Here is a 26,920-nt window from a genome sequence, read left to right on the forward strand (position 1 = left end):
TGACAGAGGCAGCTGTAACACCTCCCATCACCTCAGAGCAGCTGCTGTATGTCCTCTAACAGAGGACGCTGTAACACCTCCCACCACCTCAGAGCAGCTACTGTGTGTCCTCTGACAGAGGCAGCTGTAACACCTCCCATCACATCAGAGCATGCTGTCATGTGTCCTCTAACAGAGGCTGCTGTAACACCTCCCACCACCTCAGAGCAGCTACTGTATGTCCTCTAACAGAGGCAGCTGTAACACCTCCCATCACCTCAGAGCAGCTACTGTATGTCCTCTAACAGAGGCAGCTGTAACACCTCCCACCACCTCAGAGCAGCTACTGTGTGTCCTCTAACAGAGGCAGCTGTAACACCTCCCATCACCTCAGAGCAGCTACTGTGTGTCCTCTAACAGAGGACGCTGTAACACCTCCCACCACCTCAGAGCAGCTACTGTTTGTCCTCTAACAGAGGACCCTGTAACACCTCCCATCACCTCAGAGCAGCTCCTGTGTGTCCTCTAACAGAGGACGCTGTAACACCTCCCATCACCTCAGAGCAGCTGCTGTATGTCCTCTAACAGAGGACGCTGTAACACCTCCCATCACCTCAGAGCAGCTGCTGTATGTCCTCTAACAGAGGCAGCTGTAACAACTCCCACCACCTCAGAGCAGCTACTGTGTGTCCTCTAACAGAGGACGCTGTAACACCTCCCACCAGCTACTGTGTGTCCTCTAACAGAGGACGCTGTAACACCTCCCACCACCTCAGAGCAGCTACTGTGTGTCCTATAACAGGGGCAGCTGTAACACCTCCCACCACCTCAGAGCAGCTACTGTATGTCCTCTAACAGAGGACGCTGTATCACCTCCCACCACCTCAGAGCAGCTACTGTGTGTCCTCTAACAGAGGACGCTGTAACACCTCCCACCACCTCAGAGCAGCTACTGTGTGTCCTATAACAGAGGCAGCTGTAACACCTCCCACCACCTCAGAGCAGCTTCTGTATGTCCTCTAACAGAGGCAGCTGTAACACCTCCCACCACCTCAGAGCAGCTGCTGTATGTCCTCTAACAGAGGACGCTGTAACACCTCCCACCACCTCAGAGCATGCTGTCATGTGTCCTCTAACAGACGCAGCTGTAACGGAGCGTCCACACAGCAGCGTGCGTTGACGCTTGGAGGTGGGCGTATCTGAAGCTTGGGGATTTTTTGCGAGCAACACGACCAACAACCAATCACATGAATCTCCCGCCCCCGACATACAAAGCAATAGCAATGTTAAAACAAAGTAAACTGGATATAAAATCCCCAAACAGGCGAAAACCTACCAGTTTCACCCACTGTCTCTGCCTCCTCCCTCCATGCCTCGCTCCTCCAGTTTGTATCCCGGTAGATGAACAGAGACTGATCATACAGCACCGGGTGATTCACTACCGCTACAATGAATTTCCCCTCAATTTGTTTGAATATGAGGAAATGACCTGCGTAGTCTCTCCCAGCATACACGCGGTTTGATTGGCTATGCGATTGTACTGGCAGATTTGAATAAACAGGATTTCATTGGCTGACGCCTCCATCGAGGCGTCAAAAGTTGAACATTGCTCAACTTTTGACGCCAGCTACGCCGGCAACGCTCCACGTCGCTTCCCAAAATGCATCTCGGCTAAAATTGACGTCACCCCATTCAAAGTGAATGGGCAGAAGCGTTGGAAGCTTCAACGCACGCTGCTGTGTGGACGGGCCGTTACACCTCCCATCACCTCAGAGCATGCTGTCATGTGTCCTCTAACAGAGGACGCTGTAACACCTCCCACCACCTCAGAGCAGCTACTGTATGTCCTCTAACAGAGGACGCTGTAACCCCTCCCATCACCTCAGAGCAGCTACTGTATGTCCTCTAACAGAGGAAGCTGTAACACCTCCCATCACCTCAGAGCAGCTACTGTATGTCCTCTAACAGAGGACGCTGTAACACCTCCCACCACCTCAGAGCAGCTACTGTATGTCCTCTAACAGAGGACGCTGTAACACCTCCCATCACCTCAGAGGAGCTCCTGTATGTCCTCTAACAGAGGACGCTGTAACACCTCCCATCACCTCAGAGCAGCTACTGTGTGTCCTCTAACAGAGGACGCTGTAACACCTCCCACCACATCAGAGGAGCTCCTGTATGTCCTCTGACAGAGGCAGCTGTAACACCTCCCATCACCTCAGAGCAGCTACTGTATGTCCTCTGACAGAGGCAGCTTGTAACACCTCCCATCACCTCAGAGCAGCTACTGTATGTCCTCTAACAGAGGCAGCTGTAACACCTCCCATCACCTCAGAGCAGCTACTGTGTGTCCTCTAACAGAGGCAGCTGTAACACCTCCCATCACCTCAGAGCAGCTACTGTATGTCCTCTAACAGAGGCAGCTGTAACACCTCCCATCACCTCAGAGCATGCTGTCATGTGTCCTCTAACAGAGGACGCTGTAACACCTCCCACCACATCAGAGCAGCTACTGTGTGTCCTCTAACAGAGGACGCTGTAAAACCTCCCATCACCTCAGAGCAGCTACTGTATGTCCTCTGACAGAGGCAGCTGTAACACCTCCCATCACCTCAGAGCATGCTGTCATGTGTCCTCTAACAGAGGACGCTGTAACACCTCCCACCACATCAGAGCAGCTACTGTGTGTCCTCTAACAGAGGACGCTGTAACACCTCCCATCACCTCAGAGCAGCTACTGTATGTCCTCTGACAGAGGCAGCTGTAACACCTCCCATCACCTCAGACCATGCTGTAATGTGTCCTCTAACAGAGGACGCTGTAACACCTCCCACCACCTCAGAGCAGCTACTGTGTGTCCTCTAACAGAGGAAGCTGTAACCCCTCCCATCACCTCAGAGCAGCTACTGTGTGTCCTCTAACAGAGGAAGCTGTAACCCCTCCCACCACCTCAGAGCAGCTACTGTATGTCCTCTGACAGAGGCAGCTGTAACACCTCCCATCACCTCAGAGCAGCTACTGTATGTCCTCTGACAGAGGAAGCTGTAACCCCTCCCATCACCTCAGAGCAGCTACTGTGTGTCCTCTAAGAGAGGAAGCTGTAACCCCTCCCACCACCTCAGAGCAGCTACTGTATGTCCTCTGACAGAGGCAGCTGTAACACCTCCCACCACCTCAGAGCAGCTACTGTAGTTCCTCTAACAGAGGCAGCTGTAACACCTCCCACCACCTCAGAGCAGCTCCTGTAGTTACTCTAACAGAGGACGCTGTAACACCTCCCATCACCTCAGAGCAGCTCCTGTAGTTCCTCTAACAGAGGACGCTGTAACACCTCCCATCACCTCAGAGCAGCTACTGTGTGTCCTCTAACAGAGGACGCTGTAACACCTCCCACCACCTCAGAGCAGCTACTGTGTGTCCTCTAACAGAGGACGCTGTAACATCTCCCACCACCTCAGAGCAGCTACTGTATGTCCTCTGACAGAGGCAGCTGTAACACCTCCCATCACCTCAGAGCAACTACTGTGTGTCCTCTAACAGAGGCAGCTGTAACACCTCCCATCACCTCAGAGCATGCTGTAATGTGTCCTCTAACAGAGGACGCTGTAACACCTCCCACCACCTCAGAGCAGCTACTGTGTGTCCTCTAACAGAGGCAGCTGTAACACCTCCCATCACCTCAGAGCATGCTGTCATGTGTCCTCTAACAGAGGCAGCTGTAACACCTCCCATCACCTCAGAGCAGCTGCTGTATGTTCTCTAACAGAGGACGCTGTAACACCTCCCACCACCTCAGAGCAGCTACTGTGTGTCCTCTAACAGAGGCAGCTGTAACACCTCCCATCACCTCAGAGCAGCTACTGTATGTCCTCTAACAGAGGCAGCTGTAACACCTCCCATCACCTCAGAGCATGCTGTAATGTGTCCTCTAACAGAGGACGCTGTAACACCTCCCACCACATCAGAGCAGCTACTGTATGTCCTCTAACAGAGGCAGCTGTAACACCTCCCATCACCTCAGAGCATGTTGTAATGTGTCCTCTAACAGAGGACGCTGTAACACCTCCCACCACCTCAGAGCAGCTACTGTATGTACTCTGACAGAGGCAGCTGTAACACCTCCCATCACATCAGAGCATGCTGTCATGTGTCCTCTAACAGAGGCTGCTGTAACACCTCCCACCACCTCAGAGCAGCTACTGTATGTCCTCTAACAGAGGCAGCTGTAACACCTCCCATCACCTCAGAGCAGCTACTGTATGTCCTCTAACAGAGGCAGCTGTAACACCTCCCACCACCTCAGAGCAGCTACTGTGTGTCCTCTAACAGAGGCAGCTGTAACACCTCCCATCACCTCAGAGCAGCTACTGTGTGTCCTCTAACAGAGGATGCTGTAACACCTCCCACCACCTCAGAGCAGCTACTGTTTGTCCTCTAACAGAGGACCCTGTAACACCTCCCATCACCTCAGAGCAGCTCCTGTGTGTCCTCTAACAGAGGACGCTGTAACACCTCCCATCACCTCAGAGCAGCTGCTGTATGTCCTCTAACAGAGGACGCTGTAACACCTCCCATCACCTCAGAGCAGCTGCTGTATGTCCTCTAACAGAGGCAGCTGTAACAACTCCCACCACCTCAGAGCAGCTACTGTGTGTCCTCTAACAGAGGACGCTGTAACACCTCCCATCAGCTACTGTGTGTCCTCTAACAGAGGACGCTGTAACACCTCCCACCAGCTACTGTGTGTCCTCTAACAGAGGACGCTGTAACACCTCCCACCACCTCAGAGCAGCTACTGTGTGTCCTATAACAGGGGCAGCTGTAACACCTCCCACCACCTCAGAGCAGCTACTGTATGTCCTCTAACAGAGGCAGCTGTAACACCTCCCACCACCTCAGAGCAGCTACTGTATGTCCTCTAACAGAGGCAGCTGTAACACCTCCCACCACCTCAGAGCAGCTACTGTATGTCCTCTAACAGAGGCAGCTGTAACACCTCCCATCACCTCAGAGCAGCTACTGTGTGTCCTCTAACAGAGGACGCTGTAACACCTCCCACCACCTCAGAGCAGCTACTGTGTGTCCTCTAACAGAGGACGCTGTAACACCTCCCACCACCTCAGAGCAGCTACTGTGTGTCCTCTAACAGAGGACGCTGTAACACCTCCCACCACCTCAGAGCAGCTACTGTATGTCCTCTAACAGAGGACGCTGTAACACCTCCCATCACCTCAGAGCAGCTACTGTATGTCCTCTAACAGAGGACGCTGTAACACCTCCCACCACCTCAGAGCAGCTCCTGTGTGTCCTCTAACAGAGGACGCTGTAACACCTCCAGTGATATCTAACATCATGTGGAGCCCCTCTCAGATCAGACCCTAACCAGCGGCCCTCCTCCTGTTGGTCCTCGTTACCCAGATCTGACTCCTCCTGAATAATCTCTCACGCGCTCGTGGCTGCTGTTTCCATGGCAGCGCCTCACGCGTTCCAGGAAGAGGATGTCTGTAATGTCATCACTTTGTACATGAAAGCGTCTCCACAGTTTGATACCAACCTCACACTGCTTGTGCCAAATGTCTATGTTCTTGCGCTGAGCTTTTGAGAAATGGTCCCATGCCTTTTGCCTCGTGGCGGCGGTGAAAACGCCTGTGATCTGCTCGACTTTGGGGTGAAGGAGGAGGAAGAGGAGGAGGAGGAGGAGGAGGAAGAGGAGGAGGAAGAGGAGGAAGAAGAGGAAGAGGAGGAGAAAACAGGGCGTTTATGTAGCGGTGTAGCACTGACTGAGGCTCACACAGCAGAGGAGACACACTGACCTCAGGGTGAAAGGCACCGCTCTAATGTAGTGAAGTCCATGCTAAGGACGTGATGCGGTCTCTTAATCGTGACCTGATCTTATATTCACTTAAATAGAGCTTGCTAAATGTGAGTTGTTGAATGACTCATTACGCAAAACATCTGCTTTAGTTTGACCTTTAGAGTCTAAGGTCTACCTCTAACAAACATCTGCTTTAGTTTGACCTCTAGAGGTTAAGGTCTACCTCTAACAAACATCTGCTTTAGTTTGACCTCTAGAGGTTAAGGTCTACGTCTAACAAACATCTGCTTTAGTTTGACCTTTAGAGTCTAAGGTCTACCTCTAACAAACATCTGCTTTAGTTTGACCTTTAGAGTCTAAGGTCTACCTCTAACAAACATCTGCTTTAGTTTGATCTCTAGAGTCTAAGGTCTACCTCTAACAAACATCTGCTTTAGTTTGACCTCTAGAGTCTAAGGTCTACCTCTAACAAACATCTGCTTTAGTTTGACCTTTAGAGTCTAAGGTCTAACAAACATCTGCTTTAGTTTGACCTCTAGAGTCTAAGGTCTACCTCTAACAAACATCTGCTTTAGTTTGACCTCTAGAGTCTAAGGTCTACCTCTAACAAACATCTGCTTTAGTTTGACCTCTAGAGTCTAAGGTCTAAGAAACATCTGCTTTAGTTTGACCTTTAAAGGTTAAGGTCTACCTCTAACAAACATCTGCTTTAGTTTGACCTCTAGAGTCTAAGGTCTAACAAACATCTGCTTTAGTTTGACCTCTAGAGTCTAAGGTCTACCTCTAACAAACATCTGCTTTAGTTTGACCTCTAGAGTCTAAGGTCTAACAAACATCTGCTTTAGTTTGACCTCTAGAGTCTAAGGTCTACCTCTAACAATGCAACGTGCTACTTAAAGGTCCCTATACTCAGGGGTGCACACAACTCTCTCAGAGAGGTACTCAGTGAGGTACTGGAGTCAGTGTTTGGTACTCCAACTTCTGGCTCCCCTCAAAGTTCCCATGAAGTCCTCTGTATCGTCGCAAATGTCAACGGGGGGGGGGGGGGGGTGGTAGTGGAGGGCAGAGCTTCGTGGCCACAGAGCGTGTGGACGTTGTGATCAGCTGTTGTAGGCAGCGTTAACAGCAGCCCTGTCTGTGCACACGGAGCCCGACTCTATCGTCCGGTGAGCTAACCGCCTTCTGGAAAAGCTTCACAAGTACGTCGGTACTCAAATGAGCTTTGTGACACAAGTGACGGTACGCATTTCAGATTGTTGCCGCACATGCGTACCGGTGATGTGCACCCCTGTATATACTCATAGTATTGACTCCAGCAGAATTGCAGTACTTAATATAATATAATATAATATATACAATAAGAGGTCATGTGACGTGTGTCTCTGCTGCTGTGTGTACTTACATCCCTGCAGCTGCACCTCAGGACTCACAGGCAGCATCAGCGCACAGTAAGTGCTCGGTTAGTGCAGTCTGCGCTTCACTCTGAAGGTCAGACTGCGACCTCTAGGTTAATGTAGTGCAGTCTGCGCTTCACTCTGAAGGTCAGACTGCGACCTCTAGGTTAATGTAGTGCAGTCTGCGCTTCACTCTGAAGGTCAGACTGCGACCTCTAGGTTAATGTAGTGCAGTCTGCGCTTCACTCTGAAGGTCAGACTGCAACCTCTAGGTTAATGTAGTGCAGTCTGCGCTTCACTCTGAAGGTCAGACTGCGACCTCTAGGTTAATGTAGTGCAGTCTGCGCTTCACTCTGAAGGTCAGACTGCGACCTCTAGGTTAATGTAGTGCAGTCTGCGGCTTCACTCTGAAGGTCAGACTGCGACCTCTAGGTTAATGTAGTGCAGTCTGCGCTTCACTCTGAAGGTCAGACTGCGACCTCTAGGTTAATGTAGTGCAGTCTGCGCTTCACTCTGAAGGTCAGACTGCGACCTCTAGGTTAATGTAGTGCAGTCTGCGCTTCACTCTGAAGGTCAGACTGCGACCTCTAGGTTAATGTAGTGCAGTCTGCGCTTCACTCTGAAGGTCAGACTGCGACCTCTAGGTTAATGTAGTGCAGTCTGCGCTTCACTCTGAAGGTCAGACTGCGACCCTCTAGGTTAATGTAGTGCAGTCTGCGCTTCACTCTGAAGGTCAGACTGCGACCTCTAGGTTAATGTAGGTGCAGTCTGCGCTTCACTCTGAAGGTCAGACTGCGACCTCTAGGTTAATGTAGTGCAGTCTGCGCTTCACTCTGAAGGTCAGACTGCGACCTCTAGGTTAATGTAGTGCAGTCTGCGCTTCACTCTGAAGGTCAGACTGCGACCTCTAGGTTAATGTAGTGCAGTCTGCGCTTCACTCTGAAGGTCAGACTGCGACCTCTAGGTTAATGTAGTGCAGTCTGCGCTTCACTCTGAAGGTCAGACTGCGACCTCTAGGTTAATGTAGTGCAGTCTGCGCTTCACTCTGAAGGTCAGACTGCGACCTCTAGGTTAATGTAGTGCAGTCTGCGCTTCACTCTGAAGGTCAGACTGCGACCTCTAGGTTAATGTAGTGCAGTCTGCGCTTCACTCTGAAGGTCAGACTGCGACCTCTAGGTTAATGTAGTGCAGTCTGCGCTTCACTCTGAAGGTCAGACTGCGACCTCTAGGTTAATGTAGTGCAGTCTGCACTTCACTCTGAAGGTCAGACTGCGACCTCTAGGTTAATGTAGTGCAGTCTGCGCTTCACTCTGAAGGTCAGACTGCGACCTCTAGGTTAATGTAGTGCAGTCTGCGCTTCACTCTGAAGGTCAGACTGCACTACATTGACGCTGACGCTGCCTTCAAGCGTTTCTCTTTGCTTTCACATTTCCATCAAAGTTACATCATTTCATTTCCTGCAGACTTTCTGACCATCACAGAAACTCAGGAGCACTCACCTGAGAAACATCAATATGATGAAGAGGAAGAGGAGGAGGAGGAGGAGGAGGAGGATGAAGAGGATGAAGAGGAGGAGGAGGAGGAGGAGGAGGATGAAGAGGATGAAGAGGAGGAGGAGGAGGAGGAGGAGGATGAAGAGGAGGATGATGATGAAGATGAAGATGATGGTGATGAAGATGAAGAGGATGATGATGAAGAGGATGATGATGATGAAGAAGAAGATGAAGAGGATGATGATGAAGATGAAGATGAAGAGGATGATCGGCAGTAATGATATATTGTCGTATGCACAAAATGTACAACAATTTCTGTTTTCTTTTTTCATTACTGCCAATTTGTATTCCATGTCTACGTCTTGCTCTATTTTAGATTCGTATAGTTCCATGTCTGTGTTTTAAATGTGTTGTTTTTATGCATGCACCACAACACCAAGTCAAATTCCTCGTTCCAGGGAACATAAAGCCTGAATAGAGCGGTTTCAGCAGAGCTTCAGATCAGCAGCTGATGCGAGACGATGGACGGGGGGAGGGAGGGTTGTCATGGAGACTGAGACCCTCGACTCGCATGGAGGAAAGAAGCTTTAAAATGGACGAGGGGTGAGAGAGCGGCTTCACGGTCTGAAGCTCTGACATCTGAGCGGGTCACAAGTTTTAAAGGTGCCTTATCATCATCCTCCTCTTCATCAATATACCACAGATATATCCAGAGCCTGTCTCTGATTGGATGAAACACCAAACAGATCATTGCAGCATTACCCATAATCCCCTCTGTTTCAGCCCTGTTTCCAAAGTGCTGATTCTCTGTCTGCTACTTCAGATGAAAATAAGGAGCCCCTCCCCACGCCCCTCTGAGAGAGGTTTGGTTACAAAGAACTCAATGGAGCTCTAGAGGAGATTCAGGTGATAAGGGGGGGGGGGGGGGGGGGGTTACCTTGGTTGCTGATTGGCTAATGGTTACACAAGACAACACATCGCTATGACATCATCAAGTGGCCAAAATCTGATCAGCTCATTTAGAAGAGACATGAAGAAGAGGGGACACATGTTGATGTAGAAGAGACATGAAGAAGAGGGGACACATGTTGATGTAGGAGAGACATGAAGAAGAGGGGACACATGTTGATGTGGAAGAGACATGAAGAAGAGGGGACACATGTTGATGTAGAGGAGACATGAAGAAGAGGGGACACATGTTGATGTAGAAGAGACATGAAGAAGAGGGGACACATGTTGATGTAGGAGAGACATGAAGAAGAGGGGACACATGTTGATGTGGAAGAGACATGAAGAAGAGGGGACACATGTTGATGTAGAGGAGACATGAAGAAGAGGGGACACATGTTGATGAGAAGAGACATGAAGAAGAGGGGACACATGTTGATGTAGAAGAGACATGAAGAAGAGGGGACACATGTTGATGTAGAAGAGACACGAAGAAGAGGGGACACATGTTGATGTAGAGGAGACATGGAGAAGAGGGGACACATGTTGATGTAGAAGAGACATGGAGAAGAGGGGACACATGTTGATGTAGAAGAGACATGAAGAAGAGGGGACACATGTTGATGTAGAAGAGACATGGAGAAGAGGGGACACATGTTGATGTAGAAGAGACATGAAGAAGAGGGGACACATGTTGATGTAGAGGAGACATGGAGAAGAGGGGACACATGTTGATGTAGAGGAGACATGAAGAAGAGGGGACACATGTTAATGTAGAGGAGACATGGAGAAGAGGGAACACATGTTGATGTAGAAGAGACATGAAGAAGAGGGGACACATGTTGATGTAGAGGAGACATGGAGAAGAGGGGACACATGTTGATGTAGAAGAGACATGGAGAAGAGGGGACACATGTTGATGTAGAAGAGACATGAAGAAGAGGGGACACATGTTGATGAAGAAGAGACATGAAGAAGAGGGGACACGTGTTGATGTAGAAGAGACATGGAGAAGAGGGGACACGTGTTGATGTAGAAGAGACATGAAGAAGAGGGGACACGTGTTGATGTAGAAGAGACATGAAGAAGAGGGGACACATGTTGATGTAGAAGAGACATGAAGAAGAGGGGACACATGTTGATGTAGAAGAGACATGAAGAAGAGGGGACACATGTTGATGTAGAAGAGACATGAAGAAGAGGGGACACATGTTGATGTAGAAGAGACATGAAGAAGAAGGGACACATGTTGATGTAGAAGAGACATGAAGAAGAGGGGACACATGTTGATGAAGAAGAGACATGAAGAAGAGGGGACACATGTTGATGTAGAAGAGACATGAAGAAGAGGGGACACATGTTGATGTAGAAGAGACATGAAGAAGAGGGGACACATGTTGATGAAGAAGAGACATGAAGAAGAGGGGACACATGTTGATGTAGAAGAGACATGAAGAAGAGGGGAAAACATGTTGATGTATATTAACATGAAATGGACATGATACGATAGAGGCCCCCTTTGGGAACCCGTGTTGTTCATGCCTTGTTCTGACGAGCCTCCTGAGGAGTCTTCATGAACCCGCAGTGAGAGGAACTCACCTGACGGTCTCTCGGTGAAGGCGTCCCAGTCGTCGACCTGACTCCCTGCTGGTTATAGATAATAAAGAGTGCTTACACTGGCTGAGGATGGCCACCAGGGCGCTCTTGAACGCCTCCTTGGCGCGCTCCATCTCCTCCTCGTGCTGAGCCTTCTCGCTCATCAGCCGGCGCACGTGGCTGTTGGCCGACTGGATCATGGAGTAGAAGTTGTTGGCGGTGCGGCGGTTCACCTCTCCGCGGTCGATCCAGGTGAAGAGCACCGCCGTGGCCTCGCCGAAGGTCTGGTCGTCTGCTGGGAGGATTCAAAAGATTCAATGATTCAAAGGTGTTATCGTCACATGCTCAGCAGCTTCTGACCTGAGCTCCTCCAGCAATGCAACATAAATAATAAAATACTATATACAGTCTATAAAGTCTATATACGTGTAAATGAGGCAATTGGAGGATGGAACCCTCTTTAATGGTCACACACGCGGAGCGCACACAGTGACATGTGTTCTCTGCTTTTAACCCATCTAGTACTGGGAGCAGAGGGGAAATAGAATATGATGTAAAATAATGTACATTTAGACCAAATGAAACACGGTTTATTGCGTTGATAACTATTTATTTTACAAGTATATTGCAAGATGACAGTAATCAGGACCAGATGTACAGTTCTTCAACAATCACTCAGCAGATCCAGATTTCAGAATAAGAGTTCTCTGAATGTTTCTATTGGAGCGCAGTCAGAGTCTCTCCTGCTCTCTGTTCTGGAAATATGTCTATAAAAACGTTTTGGAGAGAAGAACAATTTTAGTTGAACTAAATCCCAACTAGACTATCAAAACCACAACTACTACAATCCCAAAATATTACCAACCATCACCCCAAATGATCCCAACATATAACTCTAACTACACTGACATTAACCCAACAATTCATTGAACTATGACCACTAAACCAAAACCAACCATAACCCCAAACTATGACCAACTGTAACTAACTATTAGCAGTAATTACATACCCCCAAAATACCACCTGATATAAACCCCATCCCTTACTATAACCCCAGATTACTACCAACCAAATTACAAATTATAACCTCTCATTAAAACCAACTAATACCTCAAATTATAAGCAACTGCTACTTTAAAACTACAGCTAACCCTAACCTAAAATTATAATAAAAAATAACCCCAAAATAAAATCAACTATAGCCTCAAATAATAACCAAATAATAACCCCCAACTATAACCCTAAAGTATAACAAACAACATCCCCGAAAACTAAACCGAAAACTATACCCCAAACTAAACCGAAAACTAGGACAACGTAGAACCCCAAATATAACCAACTATACCCCAAACTAAAACGAAAACTATACCCTAAACTAAACCGAAAACTAAACCGAAAACTATACCCCAAACTAGGACAATGTAGAACCCCAAATATAACCAACTATACCCCAAGCTAAACCGAAAACTATACCCTAAACTATACCCCAAACTATACCCTAAACCATGGGTCGGCAACAGGCGGCCCGCGGGCCATTGTTGGCCCGCCAGCAATAATATTTGGCCCGTAATTTTGAGAATCACTAATACAATATTATTTAGAGATTTTATTTTATTTATTTTTTTACAACATAAAAGCCGCTGATTGATCGGCCGCCGGTCACTATCGGCCGATATTAACTCTTAATAGTTTGATCGGTGCTCTCTATAAAGGCCGATCAGGAGAGCTGGATCTGATCGATATAAACGCGAGTGAAGTATAACCGGACCGAGAGAGATCAGATCAGCTGCTGAGTCTGACGGAGACATGCAGCTCTGCATAATCACCTGAAGCCCCGCCCACTGTTTAGCGAGCTGCATGAGAAACTGACGGGCTGTCAGGAGAGAGAGAGGGAGAGGGGAAAAGAGAGCATTCGTTTCTCCCGTGTTATTATTCAAAGTTAATGTAAACTTTTGAATAATGTCCTTCATCTACTACAAGTAGTTTGTTTGAATGTAATAATTATGTTGTTTGTTGTTTGTGGAATCATTTATTGAAAAATGAATCTGAACTTTTCGATCTGTAACGATTATAAACTGAAGCAATATAAAAATGAGCCCCATTAACTGAGTTTTAAACATCAGCATATCCGGTCATAGTCCGGTGATTACCTGCTAACGGAAACTCTGCTACACCATTCTTATTATTATTATTGAAACATGACCGGTAAGTTTCAAATTACGGTAAAATAAATTCTGTCCCGAAATATCAGCTTACATTCATAATGTCAGCGGAGGGAGGGGAAGCTGCGCTGTGGAAGAGCAGGGTGGCGAGGGAGAGCTGTCATCTGCCCTTTACAAGCTTCAAACATGTATTTATCGTGTGATTTTGGAAATAAAAATGTCATATTCTGAAAGCCAAGACTTTGTTTATTTAAAATCAAACAAAACACTCGAACCCCGAAAAACTAGTTTTTTACGCATATCCACGTTTATTTTTGAAATGAGCCGTTGCGACTTTCGACTGATTTCGATAGAGCGGGTCACATATGGCAAATTGGGGGGAACCAGGTCAATTAAAGTACTTATTTAACTATATATTAAATACATTGAGTTTGAGTAAAATACTTGGTTACTGATTAATTTAGGTTATAATATATTAAATTGCAAAGCAAAATGCTGTAATTGATTTATTTTGTCCTTTGGTATTTTTTAAAGGTTTTCAACCTGAAAGAATATAATGTGTCCTTGAAAAGTTTAAATAAAGAAAAGGAAAAAGGATTCCAGTTGTCCATGCGTCCTCTGTTGCCCCTCAAGCCTCTCAAATGTGCAAACACTCAAATAAATGCCAAAAACCCAGAGAACTTGACAATACTTATCAGAATAAAATGTTAAATAACACTGCTACCTAGTTAATAACTCTACTTTACTCAGTGGAGACTCGTCCATTGAGGAAAGGGAGGACCATCCTCCCTAAAATTTCAGAGAAAAATAAACTTTGAAGAGAACAATAAATACACCTCAATTTAAAAGATAAGTCTGTTAAAATACAGACAATAGCCCTGGCTTTGGGACTGAAATGGGGCTAGAGAGGACGAGCCTCCCTTTGGGCGGGTCTAGCCAGAGGCTCTGGATTGGGTGCCTATATCATCAGTGAACCAATCAGCGGATCTGACTGCGCATCAGAGTGTTGATGGGGAGGGTCATCAGCGATAGAGTTTTTTCTGAACCGGGGAACAGGGGCGCTGCGCCCTCTTACCAAAATAATTTCCTTGAATTAGGCTTTGATTATGTTCTGGCCCGCCATCTTGCGGCTCAGCAAAAAATTGGCCCACGGCCAAACTTACTTGCCTACCCCTGCCCTAAACTATACCCCAAACTATACCCCAAACTATACCCTAAACTATACCCCAAACTATACCCTAAACTATACCCCAAACTATACCCCAAACTATACCCTAAACTATACCCCAAACTATACCCCAAACTATACCCCAAACTATACCCTAAACTATACCCCAAACTATACCCCAAACTATACCCCAAACTATACCCTAAACTATACCCTAAACTATACCCCAAACTATACCCCAAACTATACCCTAAACTATACCCCAAACTATACCCCAAACTATACCCCAAACTATACCCCAAACTATACCCCAAACTATACCCTAAACTATACCCCAAACTATACCCCAAACTATACCCCAAACTAGGCAAACTTAAAACCCCAAATACAACCAACAATACCCAAACTATACCCCAAACTATACCCTAAACTATACCCAAACTATACCCCAAACTATACCCTAAACTATACCCCAAACTATACCCTAAACTATACCCCAAACTATACCCCAAACTATACCCCAAACTATACCCTAAACTATACCCCAAACTATACCCTAAACTATACCCAAACTATACCCCAAACTATACCCTAAACTATACCCCAAACTATACCCTAAACTATACCCTAAACTATACCCCAAACTATACCCCAAACTATACCCTAAACTATACCCCAAACTTTACCCCAAACTATACCCTAAACTATACCCCAAACTATACCCTAAACTATACCCCAAACTATACCCTAAACTATACCCCAAACTATACCCCAAACTAGGCAAACTTAAAACCCCAAATACAACCAACAATACCCCAAACTATACCCCAAACTATACCCTAAACTATACCCCAAACTATACCCCAAACTATACCCTAAACTATACCCCAAACTATACCCCAAACTATACCCTAAACTATACCCCAAACTATACCCCAACTATACCCTAAACTATACCCCAAACTATACCCTAAACTATACCCCAAACTATACCCCAAACTATACCCTAAACTATACCCCAAACTATACCCCAAACTATACCCTAAACTATACCCCAAACTATACCCTAAACTATACCCTAAACTATACCCCAAACTATACCCCAAACTATACCCTAACTATACCCCAAACTATACCCTAAACTATACCCCAAACTATACCCTAAACTATACCCCAAACTATACCCCAAACTATACCCTAAACTATACCCCAAACTATACCCCAAACTATACCCCAAACTAGGCAAACTTAAAACCCCAAATACAACCAACTATACCCTAAACTATACCCCAAACTATACCCCAAACCGTACCCCAAACTAGGCAAACTTAAAACCCCAAAATGTAACCAACTCTAACCAATAATACCCCCAAACTAAACAGACAACTACACCAGACTATATCCAGATAAACTAAATGTAATCTTACTGCATGAAAGGAACACACTGATGTGCTTTTACTGCTGAGACTCTGCTTATAATGGATCCATCAGAAGAGAGAACTGCTTCCTGTCTCACGGCCCATCGCAGCTAACGGGGGGTGCAGATCACAGGAAGTCGTTTCACGGGACCTTTAGCGTTCAGTGGGGCTAATCCAACAACAGAAGCTGCTGAGGACTGAGACGTGGAGAGATATCCAGAAATCTCTCTCTGGGGGCGCTCTCTGTTCACGGCTGTGAGCACAAACTGCATTTCTGATTTCCACTTTCTACCCAGCCCTGCTCTCAGAGTCTCTGAGCAGCGCTTTCCAACACATTTGAATAATAATGTGAGTGCAGAACAGAGTGAATTAGAGAGCGTTTAATGAGCTCAATACCCGGCGCAACACAACCGGTAAGAAGAGTCTTCCTCTGCTGATAAAGCTCCATTCAGGCTCTGCAGCAGATTACAGTCACATTACAGCGAGCACAATGAGCCGCCGTGTGAGGGGGGGGGGGGTTCATAAAGGGTTCTTCAGAGCAAAAACATGGCTGTTTATGTTGGGTATTAGGGGACGGATGGGCGGAGGTTAGGGAGCTAAACTGGGGATTCAGGAGCAAACATTAACAAAGCAGGAGAAACACTGTATGACTGCTGGATCTTTATTATTCCTGTGGTGCTAACAGATGCTAATGCTACATGAACCACAAGCTTTTACACAATCACACACGTGTAAAAGCTTGAGTAGTGTTTCAGCCAGAGTCACTTTATCCTATCAGGAAGCTCAGGGAGAGGCGTGTCTTTCAAAATAAAGGTCCCATAGAGTTCTGTATGTGACATGTTGTTAGGTGCCGTAGATGTGGGCTGAGTTTCATCCTAACAGAAGGGATTATTTTGTGTCTGGGTTTTCTCCAATATGCATTAAACCATATTGATTTAATCTAGAAGCAGCGCAACGCTACCAGAGCTGAGCTTTATATCCTCACAGTGAGGATAGTGTGCTGGAAGTGAGGAGATTAAACACTTTCTACTGTAAAACTACAGGAGGAGGAGGAGGAGGAGGAGGAGGAGGAGGAGGAGGAGGGAGGAGGAGGAGGAGGAGGAGGAGGAGGAGGAGGAGGAGGAGGAGGAGGAGGAGGAGGAGAGTGACCTTCAGAGTCTCCTCTACAACAGCCCTTATCTCTGACTGCGCTGTATATCCCTTCTCTCTCCAGTCTCTCCTTTAATGACATTTCAATCACATTTAAATGTCATTTTGTGTTTTTGGTCCTAAAGATTTTTTTTGTATTGCAAGGAAGGTGCTGTATAAATAAACGTATAATAATATTTTATAATATAATGCTTATAATATATATATAATATGGAGTATTATATTTGCTCAGGAAGAGGCATGTTTTTCAAAATAAAAGCCCCATGGAGTCATAGTCTCCTTACGGCCCGTCCACACGGCGGCGTGCGTTGAAGCTTCAACGGAAACGCTGCCCATTCAATTTGAATGGGGTGACGTCACGCTTTGCCGAACTGCATTGTGGTTGCTCCGTTGCTCGCGCTGAAAGTTGAGAGAAGTTCAACTTTTCAAGCGTCGACGGAAGCGCCAGCCAATCGAATCATCTGCCAGGACAAGCTCTAGCCAATCGAACCGCGTGCTTGTGTGTCCGGGGCGGGAGATTCATGTGATTGGTTGTTGGTCGACTTTCAGACACGCCCACCGGCAAGCGTCAACGCACGCCGCCGTGTGGACGCTGCGTCACAGTAAGCAGTACCTTTGTATTATTACACATAATTTATATTCCATTTGGCTGCAGGAGGTGACATTTATTACTATTTTAAATATTTATCAAAATGTAAACTAATCATTTTGTAAATCAGTATCTGTGTCTTTTCTTTTAGCTGAGTATCCACTGCTGCAGGTAAACAGGAATCACAATAATGTTCATTCCCATTTACACAGGTCTTTGTTGCAATAAGGGCAAAATACTTGAATTTTGTGTGCATTTAAACACACACACACACACACACACACACACACACACACACACACACACACACACACACACACAGATCATCCTCAGAGGCACACACATCTGTCAGAACATCACTTCCTCTCTGCAGGAGAGAGAGGTTTGTTCATGAAGAATATCAATAACTCCTCTCTCTGAGCTCCACCTGTGATTAGCTCTCACAGTGGGGGGCAGCGGGAGATTATACACACACACACACACACACACACACCATAACAATCACATGTGTTAACAGCGACCTCTAAATCTGCTCCTAGATCATGATTTTAGAACATATCGGATAAAAAGTGATTGCTTTTTTATTTCTCCATCACTGTATCCATGGCTACAGCTGCAGACTCCTCCTGCAGGAGCGTCAGAGGACGGCTTGTTGGAAAAGAGGCTTTTATTTACAGTCTACTGTCATATATAACTGTTCAAAGCCTGCCACTGCTCTCGAGGTCTAATGCGCACTCGCTGCCCTGAGAGGAAAGGAAGGGTTGAGCTTCGGAGTTAGCATGCTTCTTTCACTTCTCTCACAAAAATGTCTTATTTTATTGTACATAGAAAAGAAACACTGTGGTGGTTTAACCGGAATGAAAATGGGCAGAGAGGGCGACAGTTTAATACAATTAAAGGGATCAAAGAAGATAGAGAATGAGCTTTAAAGGTCCCATGTCCTGCTTCTCTGGTTCTGACCCGTCCCCTTGTGTTCTGTAGCTTCTGCATGTGAACGGTCTGCAGAGTCTCTAACCCTCACGGCCCGTCCACACAGTGGCATGGTTGAAGCTTGCCGGCGGGCATGTCTGAAACTCTACCAACAACCAATCACATGAATCTCCCGCCCCTGACACACAAGCAGCGGTTTGATTGGCTAGAGCTTGTACTGGCATATGATTCGATTGGCTGACGCTTCTGCCAAGGCTTCAAAAGTTGAACATTGCTCAACTTTTGCAGCGAGCCACGCCAGCAACGCTCCGCGTCGCTTCCCACAATGCAGTTCGGCGAAAAGTGTCATCACCCCATTCAAAGTGAATGGTGAAGCTTTCAACGCACGCCGCTGTGTGGACGGGCCGTCAAAGTACACCCTGTAGCGAGTAACACTCTAACACAGAGAAGACCTGTCTATGCTGCCCCAGAATGCCTCGTTGGACATTTCTCTTTTTCTTCCAGGGTAACGGAGACGTGCCCATACCCAAATGGACCAATCCGTGGAGCTGTTACATTACGTCCGTGGAGCCGTTAGGTCCTCAAACACACACTCAATCTTTTCTCAGCTGCAGCTCTGCCGATTTCTCCTCCCTGAGACGGCGGGACGCGGCGAGGCTGTGAGTCGGTGTGTGAGCACACACACAAACTCCCAGCCAGGCTGCGGGTGTGCGTGTGTTTCTGGCTGGGTTTCGCCGTGTCTCGCTGTCTCGCAGACGGCCACTGGGCTCACAGGGAGGGGGGGGGGCAGGAGCTCCAACAAGCCGTGTAGGACAGAGAGTGAATACACAGACTACACAGAGATGCTGTGAGAAACCAATGTGAGTTTGGAACATTGAACAAAGTGAATCTATTCTAGTAGAGCTCAACGATGGAACTATGATCAGTAGAAATGGCCATGACACGGGACCTTTAACTAAAACATTGAAAGGAAACATTTCTTTATTGTAACGCCAACGATTTATGGCAGCTAAGTCAGTGAAATCGTGTTGAGACCTGTCCTCAGAGATGGCAAAAGTACACACACCCTTTACTCAAGTAGAAGTACACACATCCTTTACTCAAGTAGAAGTACACACATCCTTTACTCAAGTAGAAGTACACACATCCTTTACTCAAGTAGAAGTACACATCCTTTACTCAAGTAGAAGTACACACATCCTTTACTCAAGTAGAGGTACAGATACTCGTGTTTAAAGACACTCTGGTGATACCAGAACCATGTACTTAAGTACAGTAACAAAGTATTTGTACTCCACTACTTCCCTCCTCTGCCCGTCCTCACCTTTCAGTCTCTCTGCCAACATGGCCGCCTCGTGTTCGGAGAAGTGCACTATGGGAGGAGGAGAGGGGGGGAGGAGTCTTTCCTCGTGGACAAATCGGAGGTGTCGCTGCTCACGGGCCAGGAGGCGCTGCTGACACTCCCACTCATACAGATCATCCCGCGCCTGAGCGAAGTCCACATGGATCCTCCCTGAGTCCTTCTTCTCCGTGCTGGACCCGATACGCATCCGGTACCCTGAGGGGACATATAGGGTTCAAACATCTGTACCTGAGGGGACATATAGGGTTCAAACATCTGTACCTGAGGGGACATATAGGGTTCAAACATCTGTACCTGAGGGGACATATAGGGTTCAAACATCTGTACCTGAGGGGACATATAGGGTTCAAACATCTGTACCTGAGGGGACATATAAGGTTCAAACATCTCTACCTGAGGGGACATATAGGGTTCAAACATCTGTACCTGAGGGGACATATAGGGTTCAAACATCTGTACCTGAGGGGACATATAGGGTTCAAACATCTGTACCTGAGGGGAGATATAGGGTTCAACATCTGTACCTGAGGGGAGATATAGGGTTCAAACATCTGTACCTGAGGGGACATATAGGGTTCAAACATCTGTACCTGAGGGGACATATAGGGTTCACACATCTGTACCTGAGGGGAGATATAGGGTTCAACATCTGTACCTGAGGAGAGATATAGGGTTCAAACATCTCTACCTGAGGGGAGATATAGGGTTCAAAACATCTGTACCTGAGGGGAGATATAGGGTTCAACATCTGTACCTGAGGGGAGATATAGGGTTCAAACATCTGTACCTGAGGGGAGATATAGGGTTCAAACATCTCTACCTGAGGGGAGATATAGGGTTCAAACATCTCTACCTGAGGGGAGATATAGGGTTCAACATCTGTACCTGAGGGGAGATATAGGGTTCAAACATCTGTACCTGAGGGGAGATATAGGGTTCAAACATCTGTACCTGAGGGGACATATAGGGTTCAAACATCTGTACCTGAGGGGAGATATAGGCTTTGTTGAGAGCTTCATATGAAGTGAATACTTAAAACGAAAGTTAATTATAAATCATATATGAAGTGAATACTTAAAATGAAAGTTAATTATAAATCATATATGATCAATTATATTCTTGTATGAACCCATAATGAGAATGCTTCATATTTTGGGTTTTTCTATATTTACAGCATAAACAAAACAAAGTGGTTTGTTTAGGTTGAGTGTGTAAGGTCTATGATTTATGGGTGTCACTGATAAGGCAGTTTCTTCCCCTTTTTTCTCACAGCAGATCTCAGGGAGGGGGGCTCCTGCCTCAAACGAGAAACACATTGAGGCCCCAAAAATGGTTATGTCATAGCCGAGAATAATATTTTTCAAGTCCTACAGGGGTCATGTCATTTTTACACAAACATGGGAAGGTGTGTCTTAGGCCATAGCCAATAGAAGATGTTGGTTGGGGATAGAGGAGGTGTTTTTTGGGGTTTCGATCCGGTTTTTTTAGCAAAAAGAGACTGTTTTTTTGAGAGAGCGAGAGAGAGGGGGGGAAACCCCTGGTATACTCTCTCCGGGTAGGCTCTGTCCTTCAGAGCTGGGTTAATAGCTCTCGGTAAGGTTATCCTGGAAGGCGTTAATAGGACGTACGGGAATCTTAGACCTAATAGCTTTATTTAAATCTATCCTGGAAGGCGTTAATAGGACGTACGGGAATCTTAGACCTAATAAGCTTTATTTAGATCTATCCTGGAAGGCGTTAATAGGACGTACAGGAATCTTAGACCTAATAAGCTTTATTTAGATCTATCCTGGAAGGCGTTAATAGGACGTACGGGAATCTTAGACCTAATAGCTTTATTTAGATCTATCCTGGAAGGCGTTAATAGGACGTACGGGAATCTTAGACCTAATAAGCTTTATTTAGATCTATCCTGGAAGGCGTTAATAGGACGTACAGGAATCTTAGAACTAATAGCTTTATTTACATCTATCCTGGAAGGCGTTAATAGGACGTACGGGAATCTTAGACCTAATAGCTTTATTTAGATCTATCCTGGAAGGCGTTAATAGGACGTACGGGAATCTTAGACCTAATAAGCTTTATTTAGATCTATCCTGGAAGGCGTTAATAGGACGTACGGGAATCTTAGAACTAATAGCTTTATTTAGATTACATTACATTACATTGTATTTAGCTGACGCTTTTATCCAAAGCGACTTACAATAAGTACATTCGACCAGGAAGACACAACCATGAAGAAAACAGAATCATATAAGTACATCAGGTTTCATAGAGCCAAACATTTCAAGTGCTACTCAACTGGCTTTAGGTAAGCCAGTCCTTTATTAGTATAAAAGTGCTTCGTTAATAGTTCTAACGCTCGAAGTGGAGTCGAAAGAGATGAGTTTTCAGTCTGGAAGATATGCAAGCTATCTGCCGTCCTGATGTCAATGGGGAGCTCATTCCACCATCTTGGAGCCAGGACAGCAAACCCACGTGTTTCTGCCGATGGGAACTTGGGTCCCCCTCGCAGCGAGGGCGCAACGAGTCGTTTGGCTGATGCAGAGCGTAGTGCACGCGCTGGGGTGTACGGTTTAACCATGTCCTGGATGTAGGAAGGGCCAGATCCATTCGCAGCATGGTAAGAAAGTACCAGTGTCTTGAAGTGGATTCTAGATCTATCCTGGAAGGCGTTAATAGGACGTACGGGAATCTTAGACCTAATAGCTTTATTTAGATCTATCCTGGAAGGCGTTAATAGGACGTACGGGAATCTTAGAACTAATAAGCTTTATTTAGATCTATCCTGGAAGGCGTTATTAGGACGTACGGGAATCTTAGACCTAATAAGCTTTATTTAGATCTATCCTGGAAGGCGTTAATAGGACGTACGGGAATCTTAGAACTAATAGCTTTATTTAGATCTATCCTGGAAGGCGTTATTAGTACGTACAGGAATTTTATAACTAATGGTTTTATTTAGATCTTGGATAGATGAGAAATATGAATTAAGGTTTTAGATAACAATATAACCCCAGCATGATATGTTTTGTATGATTATAATGTGTTAAAAGGTAAAAACCCTGTATTAGTTTGGACCTATTTTTCTTCAAATAAACTGATCTCACCTGTTGGATTGGGACAACTAAAAGACAACCTGTGCTCTCCTCTCCTGCTTCAAAGGTAAGACTGCACCCTGCCACTCACACTTAGGTAGGAGCACACTCCATTTACTGATATCAAAATCCTTCGGGATCCCTTAAACAGATTAAAAAAGAGTTGTCTGAATAGAAACAGCAGTTAATTGAACCTGGTTCTTCAGGAGTTAATAGAGGTGAGATCTTGCTGACGTTGGTGGATCTGAGCCAAGCAATAAATATAGGGAGATATAGGGTTCAAACATCTCTACCTGAGGGGAGATATAGGGTTCAAACATCTCTACCTGAGGGGAGATATAGGGTTCAAACATCTCTACCTGAGGGGAGATATAGGGTTCAAACATCTGTACCTGAGGGGAGATATAGGGTTCAAACATCTGTACCTGAGGGGAGATATAGGGTTCAAACATCTCTACCTGAGGGGAGATATAGGGTTCAAACATCTGTACCTGAGGGGAGATATAGGGTTCAAACATCTCTACCTGAGGGGAGATATAGGGTTCAAACATCTCTACCTGAGGGGAGATATAGGGTTAAAACATCTGTACCTGAGGGGAGATATAGGGTTCAACATCTGTACCTGAGGGGAGATATAGGGTTCAAACATCTGTACCTGAGGGGAGATATAGGGTTCAAACATCTGTACCTGAGGGGAGATATAGGGTTCAAACATCTGTACCTGAGGGGAGATATAGGGTTCAAACATCTGTACCTGAGGGGAGATATAGGGTTCAAACATCTGTACCTGAGGGGAGATATAGGGTTCAAACATCTCTACCTGAGGGGAGATATAGGGTTCAAACATCTCTACCTGAGGGGAGATATAGGGTTCAAACATCTCTACCTGAGGGGAGATATAGGGTTCAAACATCTCTACCTGAGGGGAGATATAGGGTTCAAACATCTGTACCTGAGGGGAGATATAGGGTTCAAACATCTGTACCTGAGGGGAGATATAGGGTTCAAACATCTGTACCTGAGGGGAGATATAGGGTTCAAACATCTGTACCTGAGGGGAGATATAGGGTTCAAACATCTCTACCTGAGGGGAGATATAGGGTTCAACATCTGTACCTGAGGGGAGATATAGGGTTCAAACATCTCTACCTGAGGGGACATATAGGGTTCAAACATCTGTACCTGAGGGGAGATATAGGGTTCAAACATCTCTACCTGAGGGGAGATATAGGGTTCAACATCTGTACCTGAGGGGAGATATAGGGTTCAAACATCTCTACCTGAGGGGAGATATAGGGTTCAAACATCTGTACCTGAGGGGAGATATAGGGTTCAAACATCTGTACCTGAGGGGAGATATAGGGTTCAAACATCTGTACCTGAGGGGAGATATAGGGTTCAAACATCTGTACCTGAGGGGAGATATAGGGTTCAAACATCTGTACCTGAGGGGAGATATAGGGTTCAAAACATCTGTACCTGAGGGGAGATATAGGGTTCAAACATCTCTACCTAAGGGGAGATATAGGGTTCAAACATCTGTACCTGAGGGGAGATATAGGGTTCAAACATCTGTACCTGAGGGGAGATATAGGGTTCAAACATCTCTACCTGAGGGGAGATATAGGGTTCAAACATCTCTACCTGAGGGGAGATATAGGGTTCAACATCTGTACCTGAGGGGAGATATAGGGTTCAAACATCTCTACCTGAGGGGAGATATAGGGTTCAAACATCTGTACCTGAGGGGAGATATAGGGTTCAAACATCTGTACCTGAGGGGAGATATAGGGTTCAAACATCTCTACCTGAGGGGAGATATAGGGTTAAAACATCTGTACCTGAGGGGAGATATAGGGTTCAAACATCTGTACCTGAGGGGAGATATAGGGTTCAAACATCTGTACCTGAGGGGAGATATAGGGTTCAAACATCTCTACCTGAGGGGAGATATAGGGTTCAAACATCTCTACCTGAGGGGAGATATAGGGTTCAAACATCTGTACCTGAGGGGAGATATAGGGTTCAAACATCTGTACCTGAGGGGAGATATAGGGTTCAAACATCTGTACCTGAGGGGAGATATAGGGTTCAAACATCTCTACCTGAGGGGAGATATAGGGTTAAAACATCTGTACCTGAGGGGAGATATAGGGTTCAAACATCTCTACCTGAGGGGAGATATAGGGTTCAAACATCTGTACCTGAGGGGAGATATAGGGGTTCAAACATCTGTACCTGAGGGGAGATATAGGGTTCAAACATCTGTACCTGAGGGGAGATATAGGGTTCAAACATCTGTACCTGAGGGGAGATATAGGGTTTCAAACATCTCTACCTGAGGGGAGATATAGGGTTCAACATCTGTACCTGAGGGGAGATATAGGGTTCAAACATCTCTACCTGAGGGGAGATATAGGGTTCAAACATCTGTAACCTGAGGGGAGATATAGGGTTCAAACATCTGTACCTGAGGGGAGATATAGGGTTCAAACATCTAGTACCTGAGGGGAGATATAGGGTTCAAACATCGATTACCTGAGGGGAGATATAGGGTTCAAACATCTGTACCTGAGGGGAGATATAGGGTTCAAACATCTCTACCTGAGGGGAGATATAGGGTTCAAACATCTCTACCTGAGGGGAGATATAGGGTTCAAAACATCTTACCTGAGGGGAGATATAGGGTTCAAAACATCTCTACCTGAGGGGAGATATAGGGTTCAAACATCTGTACCTGAGGGGAGATATAGGGTTCAAACATCTGTACCTGAGGGGAGATATAGGGTTCAAACATCTGTACCTGAGGGGAGATATAGGGTTCAAACATCTCTACCTGAGGGGAGATATAGGGTTCAAACATCTGTACCTGAGGGGAGATATAGGGTTCAAACATCTTACCTGAGGGGAGATATAGGGTTCAAACATCTGTACCTGAGGGGAGATATAGGGTTCAAACATCTTGCTACCTGAGGGGAGATATAGGGTTCAAACATCTGTACCTGAGGGGAGATATAGGGTTCAAACATCTCTACCTGAGGGGAGATATAGGGTTCAAACATCTCTACCTGAGGGGAGATATAGGGTTCAAACATCTGTACCTGAGGGGAGATATAGGGTTCAAACATCTCTACCTGAGGGGAGATATAGGGTTCAAACATCTGTACCTGAGGGGAGATATAGGGTTCAAACATCTGCTACCTGAGGGGAGATATAGGGTTCAAACATCTGTACCTGAGGGAGATATAGGGTTCAAACATCTCTACCTGAGGGGAGATATAGGGTTCAAACATCTGTACCTGAGGGGAGATATAGGGTTCAAACATCTGTACCTGAGGGGAGATATAGGGGTTCAAACATCTGTACCTGAGGGGAGATATAGGGTTCAAACATCTGTACCTGAGGGGAGATATAGGGTTCAACATCTGTACCTGAGGGGAGAATATAGGGTTCAAACATCTGTACCTGAGGGGAGATTATAGGGTTCAAACCTCTCTAACCTGAGGGGGAATAATAGGGTTCAAACATCTCTACTGAGGAGATATAGGGTTCAACATCTCTACCTGAGGGGAGATATGGGTTAAAACATCTGTACCTGAGGGGAGATATAGGGTTCAAACATCTCTACCTGAGGGGAGATATAAGGGTTCAACAAAACATCTGTACCTGGAGGGGAGATATAGGGGTTTCAAAACATCTGTAACCTGAGGGACATATAGGGTTCAAACATCTCTACATGAGGAGATTATAGGGTTCACATCTGTACCTGAGGGGAGATATAGGGTTCAAACATCTCTACCTGAGGGGAGATATAGGGT

At 46.0% G+C, this 26,920-nt stretch overlaps 1 protein-coding gene across 2 annotated transcripts in view; it reads right to left on the bottom strand.

Annotated features, from left to right (window-relative positions):
- The window catches only part of LOC117558070 (ecto-NOX disulfide-thiol exchanger 1-like), a gene marked incomplete at both ends in the record, with an annotated part of 35,661 nt that extends 15,462 nt beyond the window's left edge, over positions 1 to 20,199 (bottom strand). Inside the window, 3 exon segments of one of the 2 annotated variants that reach the window (XM_034234036.1) lie at positions 5,534 to 5,640; positions 11,305 to 11,517; positions 19,966 to 20,199. In XM_034234036.1, coding sequence (XP_034089927.1) covers positions 5,534 to 5,640; positions 11,305 to 11,517; positions 19,966 to 20,199 — 554 coding nt within the window. 2 annotated transcript variants of the gene reach the window in all.
- Between the last annotated feature and the right edge of the window lie 6,721 nt (positions 20,200 to 26,920).

Source organism: Gymnodraco acuticeps, unplaced genomic scaffold, assembly GCF_902827175.1.
Source record: "Gymnodraco acuticeps unplaced genomic scaffold, fGymAcu1.1, whole genome shotgun sequence".
NCBI classification, from domain to species: Eukaryota; Metazoa; Chordata; class Actinopteri; order Perciformes; family Bathydraconidae; genus Gymnodraco; species Gymnodraco acuticeps.